This window comes from Abramis brama (assembly GCF_963993115.1).
Source record: "Abramis brama genome assembly, chromosome: 3".
NCBI classification, from domain to species: Eukaryota; Metazoa; Chordata; class Actinopteri; order Cypriniformes; family Leuciscidae; genus Abramis; species Abramis brama.
In genome coordinates, this window is record NC_139965.1 from 22,959,034 (window position 1) to 22,969,710 (window position 10,677).

Below are 10,677 nucleotides of genomic sequence, written 5' to 3' on the forward strand. Positions count from 1 at the left end.
TGTTGCCATGAAAACACAATGCCTTAAAGTTTAAACATCTTTACAGTGCAAATAATATGCCAGATTTAACTGAATTAATGTAAACGCATTTGTTAAAAGAGCCTCATTGTAACCTTCATTTTTGCTTTTGATTGAGCTTAATTTGTTTGTTTATTAAAAAAAAGCCTTTTTTTTTTCAAATAGATTTTTTATTGATGTCTGACTTAACTCTCAAAACTTCCCACTGTAAGCAACGGTTAAAATTCAGAGTAGCCCTAATCAAAATCTTCCAGTACAATTCAACAATATTCTGATACCACACAACTAGGTTTTAAGTAGCTTTTCATGGCCATTAAAATTTCCGAAAACTAAATGTGCAAAACAAAAGCTTATCCACAGACATCCAATCCACTGTGTTGAAAAAAAAAAAATATCTACAACGTATGAAAGATATTTTCAATAACAAAAAGAAATAAAACACACTTATACCAAACAGCAAAGTCTGCATTAAAAGTATTAGGCTTATGAAACCAGCCACTTTCCCACTAATTAAAACCGCAGCACACATGAACGCAGATAATCATTGACTAGAACTGGACAGGAGGTACTGTTTGTTGAAGTCTCTGTGAGCCTGGCGCTAGGTAAGTTTATCCACAAAAGCCATATGACGGTCCTATGGCACATTGTTGTGGTCGAGGGGCATCTTTGGAGAATCTTGGGGTGGGCTGTTGTGTCCTGGAGGCAGTGGCTGGTTTTCTTGGGGTATATTTTTGTGTTCCTGTCCTAGATCCTGTTGATTCGCGGGTACATCATGATGTAGTTGTTGTTGGTGTCCTGGGGGCAGAGGCTGGTGTTCAGGAGGCTGGTCATGTCCTAGTGACTCAGGGACAGCATTTCCCTCAGCTGTTATGAGAGATTTAAAAATTTAAATGATTAAAAACCAAGTATTTTGGCCAGGAATGTTGTTATTAAAATAAACGTTGCACTAAATTTTTTTTTAAATAATATATTTGCCAAGAATGTTACCCTCTGATGTTTTTTGTTTTTTTTACTTCATCGGAATGGTATGAAACTTGGTATAAAAAATAAATAAAATCATAGACATGATTTGAAAAGGTCAAATGGTCCTGGGAAAAAAAAGTCACACTTGTAGTCCTCGTGTTGGAAACAAATGGGAAGCAAATTTCATCTGGTGGAAACATTTGGTACTGTGCCCAAACAAAATCTTAATGAAAGCTAATTTTTAGAGCTATCCATCTTAAATTTGGAACACAACTTGTTTTAGATTCATGGCTTTGATTTTCTTACAGCGTAAAACGTGTTTTGGAAAATACATATTTCATATAAAAATTGAAAAACGAATTTCTGGGTTTTTTCATAACAATAAAATTCTATAACTTTTTAAAACTTGTTTTCTTCTGCCAAGTGTCGTCTTTAAAAGGAGACCAAACTTAAGTCTGTGCTCCAAAGCATTCAAGATGTATGACAGTTTAAGTTGGAAATTTCATTTTCAGGTCGTATGCTTAAAAAGTGAATAAATGGATTATAATTACTGCATAAATATAATTTAGTAGCATTAAAATCCCATAAAACACAAAATATGAAATAAAAAAACATTATCGAACTAAAATATAGTATATTAATTTCACTGAAATAAATATAAAAAAAATATATTTTTGACGGCCACGTGAAGAGCACCAAAGGGTTAAGGGTGCTTTCACACTGTTTGATTGCCTGGTCTGAACCCAAGTTCACTTGCTCAACTCTCCTCTGCCCCCGCTGGACTGTGCTCGCATTATATTATTTGGGTCCAAACTGCGATTCGCTTGCGTCATCAAAGCAGCAGTTGTTTAGCCCTGTTACATGATAATAACAACGCAGTAAAAGGCGGCAAAATGCTTAGAGCTGCTCACTTCACTTTAATATTTTGTTCTTTGAACCTTTGGTTTTGTTTTCAACACACCAGCACATAATGGCACTTGCGTTTATCTGCTGCAAATGTACTAGTAATGCGGGAGTCCAGCAGAAATTAGAAAAACATTCTGTTTGCAGTGTATCAGTCACGCTTGTCAGGGGAGTGAGCGAGAACACACACAGACATACAGTTTTATCGAATGCTTTATGTAGTTGCGAAATTGGAAACCCTGTTAACCCACTGAACAGAATTACCCACGTTTCTTTAACATTCTAGTCTAGAATAATGTAAAACTAGAAAAACGTGTCAGGTGATATCACATTCAGGGCCTAATGTAACAACAGTTACACAATGTAATCTTTACATGATCTGGTTATATATGTCATTTGCAAATGAAAGTATTACTTACAATGCGTCTCAGGAGGAGACGGTACATTTTGTGTTTTCAACCGTTCCATATGCTCCACAGCCTGATAAAAAAGACGCACAGAACACAGTTTTCATTCACTTGTTATAATGACTTGCTTTTCATTCAATGAGCAGATACAAGACAAATCAGTTCAGTTACCTGCTGTAGTTCTATTTTCTGAGCATTGAGCTGCTCCTGCTGTCGCTCTAGATCCTCTCTCTGCTTCTGAAGGTCAGAAGCTTTCTGGTTTAAGTCTTCCTCCTGCCTGATCAAATGCTCCTCGAACTCTCTCATCTCTTCATCAGTATATGCCTGGTTCTGTTCTAGAGTCTGAGGTCATCCGAAAACCCAAGATAATTATTACTTGGAAAACATGAAGGTTAAATGCCATTGTTTACATTTTTTACTCACTCGCTCTTATAATTGATAGGTTTATATAGCAGTCGTGGTCAGAATTATTGGCATTGTTGGTAATTCATTAAAAAACACATTTGAAATTCCCTTAATCATCCATCATATACTTCTGATGTGCAGCAAAAGATTGCTGAGCTTCACAAAATAGAAAGTGGCTGTAAGATTCTATCAAATACCAACAGATAAAAAAATCAAAACCTGACGGCCTCTGCTAGAAATCTTATAATGGGCCATAGATGGATCTTCCATCAGGACAATGATAAAAAAAATAAAAAAAAAACCACACAAAAATGGGTCACTGAGCACACAGTTAAGGTTCTGCAATGGTCATTCCAGTCCTCTGACCTGAACCCTATAGAAAACTGGAGAGATTCTGTATGGAGGAATGGCTTCTGATCTTTTGTCAGGTGTTTTCCAAACTCATCAAAAATGATTGAAAAATGATTGAAAGAACTCTTAAGCTGTTATCTTGGAAAAAGGAGGTTGCAAAACGTATTGTGCCATTAACTATGACCAATGTGTATTAGAGAAAATCATTTATTTCATAATGAGATTTTCCCCCCATTTTCAGTTGTTTTACTTCCATAAAAGGTTAGATTTTGGGGGATTTTTGTAATAAAGGGTCAAAAGGAATAGCAATGCAGATTTATTTTCACAGGCTTCTTTGTTCATATTTACCAAGGTTGCCAGTAATTCTGACCAAGACTGTACTTTGATACTGTGTTGAACGTAATGCAATCATCCAACATGAAAGACTGTTTACTGAATGCATGAATTAGATGATATTGATCAATGGTCTAATTATGTATCTGTAAGCGTGTCACACTCACTTCCCAGCTGTCTGGTTCAAGAAACTCTTTTTTCTTTGTGGCTACCAGGAACTCGTCTAGGGACACCAGTCTGTCTTTATTGGTATCAACCTATAAAAGCCAGATGATTACAGATACAGAAAATTAGATTTGTCAATTTTCCTGAAGTTGCCAGGTCAGGTCATGCAAAGAGAACTGGTCCATTATTTATAATCATCATTTAACCTCGTTCATGACGTGTTCTCTCATTCGCAGCCTTTCCTCCTCCATTTCAACCATGTCGTCCTCTTCATTAGTTGGATCATAGATCTTCTCCAGCTGGGAAAAATAAAATAAAAATATTTTCATTGCTACTATAAAATACCAGAGCATGTTATACCTACAATATTGATCAGAAAAAGAGAAAGTATCTAGTGAGTATCTGTGGGGGAAATGCCTTGTTGATGCCAGAGGTCAGAGGAGAATGGCCTGACTGGTTCGAGCTGATAGAAAGGAAACAGTAACTCAAATAACCACTCATTACAACCAAGGGCTGCAGAAGAGCATCTCTGAACGCATAACACGTTGAACCTTGAAGCAGATGGGCTACAGCAGCAGAAGACCACACCAGTGCCACTCTGTCAGCTAAGAACTGAGGCTACAATTCGCACAGGCTCACCAAAATTGGACAACAGGATATTGGTAAAATGTTGCCCGAGTCTCGATTTCTGCTGCGACACTAAGAAGGTAGGGTAGGAATTTGGCATAAACAACATGAAAGCATGGATCCATCCTTCCTTGTTTCAACGGTTCAGGCTGGTGGTGGTTGTGTAATGGTGTGGGGGATATTTTCTCAGCACACTTTGTGCCCCTTAGTACCAAATAAGCATTGTTTAAACACCAGTCTTCCTGATCATGTCCACACCAGTGGACATGATCAGGAATTTTAGTGTCTGATGGCTACTTTCAGCAGGATTACATCTTGTCACAAAGCTCAAACTGGTTTCTTGAACATGACAGTGAGTTCACTACACTCAAATGGCCTCCACAGCCACAGATCTCAATCCAACAGCTTTGGAATGTGGTGGAACGGGAGATTCACATCACGGACATGCAGCCGACAAATCTGGAGCAACTACATGATGCTATCAAGTCAATATGGACCAAAATCTCAGAGGAATGTTTTGAGCACCTTGTTGAATCAATGCTACAAATAATGAAACCAGTTTAGATAAAACAGAAGGAAAAAGGGGATCCAATCAGATACTAGCAAGGTGTACCTAATTAAGTGGCCAGTGAATGTACAATATAGATTATCTTCCGTGGTGACGTATGCAATTATGTACCTCCTTCGTGAATAGGGCTTCCAGCTCTTGTTCATCAAAGAATCCATCTCCGTTTGAGTCTGCAATACAAGATTGCGAAAATGTAATAATATTAAGTATGTAATTTCAGCATTCTCATATCCAGGATTTGGCTAAGCTACCAAGAATTTTTACCATGCAGATTGAAGAACGTTTTTGGGTCAAAATCTTCAGGGTCAAGGCCATCAGCCTCCTCCCACACTTCTTTTAGCTGATTCTTGCTACCCTATGGATCAAAACGTCAGAGAAACATGAGTATATCTTCAATGAAATCAAGCATCAAGAGAAGTTAATGCGTGCAGACTTACGGGGTGGTTGACTTTGGGGTGATCAGCATGTTTTTTCTTCATCTCCTCATAGTGCTCCTCCTCTTTCCTCCTGTCCTCCTCATCAAGGGTCTTCAGGTGTTCCCGTCTCTCATGCTCTTTCATCATCTCGTACCTTTTAAATTCTTCATGCCGTTCCTTGTCGTAGTTCTCCAGATCATTTGTAGCCTATATTGCAAGATCATAAATGTAACTGAAAGATAATAGCTTTATGTGTTCTGGTCCTACCTTACCTTACCTTACATTACCTTATATTATAAAATACCTTTTATATTATAAAAGGTATTTTATTGCTGTTGCTCAGTGACCAAATGAGAAGGGAAATGTATGCTGACCTTGAATTAACAACAGAATATTACACGATGTTCTTTTAAAGTGCGTATGGAAGATTCCAGAAATACTTGAGACAATATTTTCAGTTTATCTGTGGGAATTGACCTTAAAGATGAACACAATATGCTAGTAACTGTGTCCTACAAATACAAAGGAATTTTAAAGGCCTGGAAATGTCACGGAAATTTCTTTAGTGACAATATATTTTTCTAATTATGTTCAGCTCTTGTTCTTTGTGCGTGCAATCTCTATGAAATGATTTATAAAAATATTTATCTTGTAATCACAAATGACTGTAAAGTCATGAAAATGTATTGAACAAAATGTGTGGAAACCTTGAATTATTTGTCCTTTTTTACTTTTATGCAACATGAATTGTATTTTAAATGCAAAATATATTATTGACTTAAAAGATTACAAGCACTAAAATCAAGTATCAAAAGAAAGGAGCATTCAAGCATTCAAAGTGACAGAATCAAATGAAGTATGATTATGAAAGCTGGGTAACTGTAAGTAATGACATACCGATTTGATGAGTCTGTCCAGATCCTCAACCTCAAATGTGTGCGGGTTCATGTGGTTCAGATATTCAAACTGTTTGAGTAACGCCTGGTGATCTACCGCCATATCTGTGAAACGTGCGAGAGAACTGTGTTCAGAGAATGTTCTGAAAATCAAGACCCATATGCTTAAAATCTATGAATCTACAAGACGTTGTGTCTTATTTGGTGTTTGTGGTCTGTTCATTCATTAAAGTCAGCATGAAAATCAAAATTGACAATTTGTATTTTTTTATGGAATATTGCAGTATTTATTAGAAATTATTTATCCGTGAACATCATTTATTTTAATTCATGTGCCCTTGTAATCTTTAATCAAAAGATCACTGCCATGAAGCACTGGGAATGACATGATTGAGTTGATCTCCCTACGCTCTCAAAACAATTAAATTAAATGATATATATATATATATAATTATATATTTAGCTTTTCTCTAAATATATATATATATATATATATATATATATATATATATATATATATATATATTTTGCAATCAAATTAAAATATATTGTTTTTAATACATAATCAACATCTGTAAATGGGTAGTTTTTATATTTCTCCATTTCTCCTTTTTAATTTGATTATGCTGTTCGCAATGCTTCATTGGATTGTAGTCCTTTCCCTCACCAAGCCGTCAAGTACACAGTCTTGCACCTTTGTCTTTTTGTCAAACTTTCAAAGACTTTTGCTTAAAATCAAAATTTGTAATGTTGTGATTCACCTCGTAGCTGATTAATGGCTTAAAACGCTTTAAATAAGGCTATTTTAAAATCCCTATGGGAAAAATGTATGAAATTAAAAAAAAATACTTCCGGAACTAGAGCCGCTGAAAAAGCGGGACAGGCACTGTTGCACTCTATAGCAAACCACAACGATCCAACTATCCAATCAATTCCCAATGGACAAAATCAAGTCCTGCCCTACATTTTTTGTCAATGGGGAAGAAAAAATGATTGCAACTTCTGTTTCATGCCAACTTTAATATGCAATTACCCCTTATGTATATGAAATGAGCATTTATTCAACTATGATTATGATTACGATTATGATTTTTACAGCCATTCTTACCATTCCCTCCTTCAATGTCCTGCTTGGCTTTGATCAGGGTTCTCAGACGGCTGACCTCTTGCCTTTTTAGTTCATCCAGCTTGGTTCTCACATGGTGGCTGACAAAGTCAAGCTCTTTAGCCAACTTCCCTTGCTGAAATCAGCAGGAATGAACAGATTAGCCTTGTGCGACCTTTGTATTATACAAATAAAGCCATGCTGTTTTCTTACCTTTATATCTTCCATGTCTGTGTTGTGGAGCTTTTCTCTAAAATGTTGATCTTTTTCAAGGAAATCAATAACTTCCCTGAGGTAGCGGTCATAGTGTAGTCCGGTGTCCTACAAATATAATATAAATATATTATACATAAAAATAATATAAATTAGAGCCCGACCGATATGGATTTTTGGGCGCCGATGCCGATACCGATAAAAAAAAGCCAGATACCGATATATCGGCCGATATTATTTATGTGTATATTATAATACAGTAGCAATATTATTTATGTGTATTATAGTACAGTAAGTTTGGACACACTTTCCAATTGGTGTGTACAAACTTTTGATGGGTACTGTATATAGAATACACAGTATAAACAGAATAAATACATAAATGGTTTGCAATGATCACTCAAATGTGGTGATCAAACACTTGTGTGACAAAGATATGTAATGGAGGCAGGGTGAATGATAGAATGAGAATTTGAGCTGTAACCAAACTAGTTTGCATTGCATTTTATATTATATTATATTCTAAATACTGTTGCATAATCTTCACTAACGACTTTGTCTTTTAATTTAGTCACGTTATTTAAAACATAACTTGTATCAATAAATATATCAAAAGTGTCACTGACAAAACCTTATCTTCTATTTTTATCTTAATTTCTCTAATATCTACCAGTGGAGGAAGAACTCAGATCTTTTTAGTAAAGTAAAATTAATAATATCATAATGAAAACGTTTATAATTACATATGTACAGTAGTTTTATACTATTTTAAATAAGTAGTAAGCAAAATGTATTAAACGTGAAAGTAGGCTATAGGGCTGGACCCGAATATTTGAATATTCGTTCGGTGGGTTGGTATTTGATTTGAAAATTTGACATTCGAATATTCGTTTTTTTTGTACATCTGGGATCCCCCGCGAAACGGTTCTCATTCGCGCTTGAATAAGGCCGGCGACACACTGACTGCGTGGCATGGCCATTTTTATTTCGGCTCCCATGTTAACAGGTTGGAGTTTGCACACTGCCTGCGTGTGACACGCGTCTCTCAGGCGCGGCTCGAGCCACGCAGAAAACGCATGCAAGCTAGAAATAGAACCGACGAGCAAGTGTTCCAGCAACGGGAGTGTTCTCTGGCTAGAGCGCAGAACAGCGGAGTTTGTATGGACGAAGTGCATGTCTGAGCTTGTGTTTTGGATTAAGCTGTGTTGCTTTGACATTGTGGAAAATAGAATAATAGAAACAAAATGTATTAGCCTTTTTACCCGTTATTATCAATCTAAATTAATCTCGTTTTTAATTTAACTTAATTTCGTTTTTCTTTATTTAAATTTCGTTTTTCTTTATTTAAATTTCGTTTAATTTCTTTATTTAAATTTCGTTTTTTCTTTATTTAAATTTCGTTTTTCTTTATTTAAATTTCGTTTAATTTTTTTTTAAAATTTCGTTTTTCTTTATTTAAATTTAGTTTTTCTTTATTTAAATTTCGTTTTTTCTTTATTTAAATTTAGTTTTTCTTTATTTAAATTTCGTTTTTCTTTATTTAAATTTCGTTTAATTTTTTTTTTAAAATTTCGTTTTTCTTTATTTAAATTTCGTTTTTCTTTATTTAAATTTCGTTTAATTTCTTTATTTAAATTTCGTTTTTCTTTATTTAAATCTACCCTTTACTGTGTCAGTAATTTTGTTAGTCAGAAAAATATTAGACTACCTTAAAAGTATTGCTTAATTTAACAGACCTGTGTGTGTGCGTTTTATATCACTAATGCAGTGTCCATTCTCGGACGCGTTCTCTGCCCGCGTGAGGTGCGCCGCTTCCCGCTCGCGCTGTTCTGTAGTTTACTAAAAGTGTATTAATTCTGAACGTGTCGCGTCTTGCATGTCCATCTGGCTACTCTTAATGCAAAATGGCACTATATAAAGTGTTATAATTACATAAATTATTGGAATATTCCTTGATGTTGTAACGTAGCAGAATGAGCTTTAACACTGTGTCTACACCGGACGCGGCCGTTATTTTTTTGCCACTTTTGGCAGTTCTTTGTGACAGCTTTTAGGTGCTTTATTAGCAGCGCCAGCGCCATCCTTACATAAATCACTGCATCGCTGCATTTTTTTAAATATTAATTTATCGGCCATTATAAATGCCGATACCGATAGTTAGGAAAATGCCTTATATCGGCCGATAATATCGGCCCGCCGATATATCGGTCGGGCTCTAATATAAATACATAATAATATAATGTCAAATGTTTTCGAAATTAAGAGCGTATTTCCCACACAAAAATAACCATGCATATTAATGCAATCTGACACTCTAAGGCCACTTATAACTTGCTGCCAAAGCTTGTTACATAATTGACTGATCAAATGTTTCTTACCACACTCTGGGGAGGCTCCTTGACTGTTTCCTCTGGGAGTTTCACCTTAGTTTTATCTAAACTTATTGGCACTGCCTTGGCCCAGGACATCACACTCGCCAATACAAGGCAGCTGGTGAGGAGCCCCTTTAAACAGGACATCTGGAAAAATCAGCAAACATATGGATCAGACGTATGGATCCGAAGATGACAGCTCTATCATATTAGATATAGGTTGTATCGCAAAACCTAGCGAGCCGACTACCACTTCTGGAAATCTGAACGTAAAAAATTAAATAAAAAAATAAATTCTGTCTGGATAGCCGGCTCACTACTAGGGTTGTAACACAGCCAATGATTGGCAGTTCAGCTCTCCAATAAATACGTTACTAAGGATAAACGACATTATCAGGCAGTTAGCGGGTCATTACTATATTAAAGAGACACTGCAAATATACGTGGTTTTGCTGGCAAGCTATAATTGTAACAGAGAGATGTGGTTTGAAAGGGTTGCTGATCTCGATACACAGAAGCTAATTTCATTAGCTTTCCATTGACAGTGAAGTCTATGCCAGGCGTTATAGCGAAACTCGATGTCCATTTTATAAGTGAAAAGTTGAATTGTTGATGCTCTATTTGGGTCAATGTATCCGAATCGATTCACAATTGAATGACGGCACTTACGGTGTCAGATCGGTTTCTATCGAGCTATCTCGGGTGTTTTCTGCTTCCTTTCATTACCGCTGGCTTCCTGACTGCCCGCTATCTTGGACTGATGATGATGATGACTAACAGTAACAGGGCAGCTAGCGAGCTAACCGAGAATAGCAGCAGGAGGAGACAGAGAGCTCGTCCACGTAGATCAAGCGCACTGCTTACAGTTTGGGATGGAGTGATATTGTTTCTTATGACGCAAATACATGACTTCCTGAGGGGGGCGCATGGCGGCT

At 36.2% G+C, this 10,677-nt stretch overlaps 1 protein-coding gene across 1 annotated transcript; it reads right to left on the minus strand.

Moving 5' to 3' along the window:
- Positions 1-166: 166 nt before the first annotated feature.
- On the minus strand, positions 167-10,621 carry nucb2a (nucleobindin 2a). Its single transcript, XM_084108263.1, has 13 exons — positions 10,412-10,621; positions 9,749-9,889; positions 7,371-7,478; positions 7,161-7,293; positions 6,054-6,157; positions 5,178-5,363; positions 5,005-5,095; positions 4,852-4,910; positions 3,752-3,844; positions 3,548-3,637; positions 2,463-2,633; positions 2,304-2,364; positions 167-882 (listed from the first exon to the last, which is right to left on the minus strand). The coding sequence occupies exons 2-13, from the start codon at positions 9,887-9,889 to the stop codon at positions 653-655; spliced, it is 1,467 nt and encodes a 488-aa protein (XP_083964389.1). The 5' UTR covers positions 10,412-10,621; the 3' UTR covers positions 167-652.
- Positions 10,622-10,677: the final 56 nt, after the last annotated feature.

Excerpts from the sequence above, each read along its gene's own strand:
- nucb2a (XM_084108263.1), bottom strand. The coding sequence starts at position 9,889 with ATGTCCTGTTTAAAGGGGCTCCTCACCAGCTGCCTTGTATTGGCGAGT. Across the intron at positions 6,158-7,160 it reads GGACATTGAAGGAGGGAATG|ATATGGCGGTAGATCACCAG; the intron begins GTAAGAATGGCT and ends CACGTTTCACAG. Across the intron at positions 4,911-5,004 it reads AACGTTCTTCAATCTGCATG|ACTCAAACGGAGATGGATTC; the intron begins GTAAAAATTCTT and ends CTTGTATTGCAG.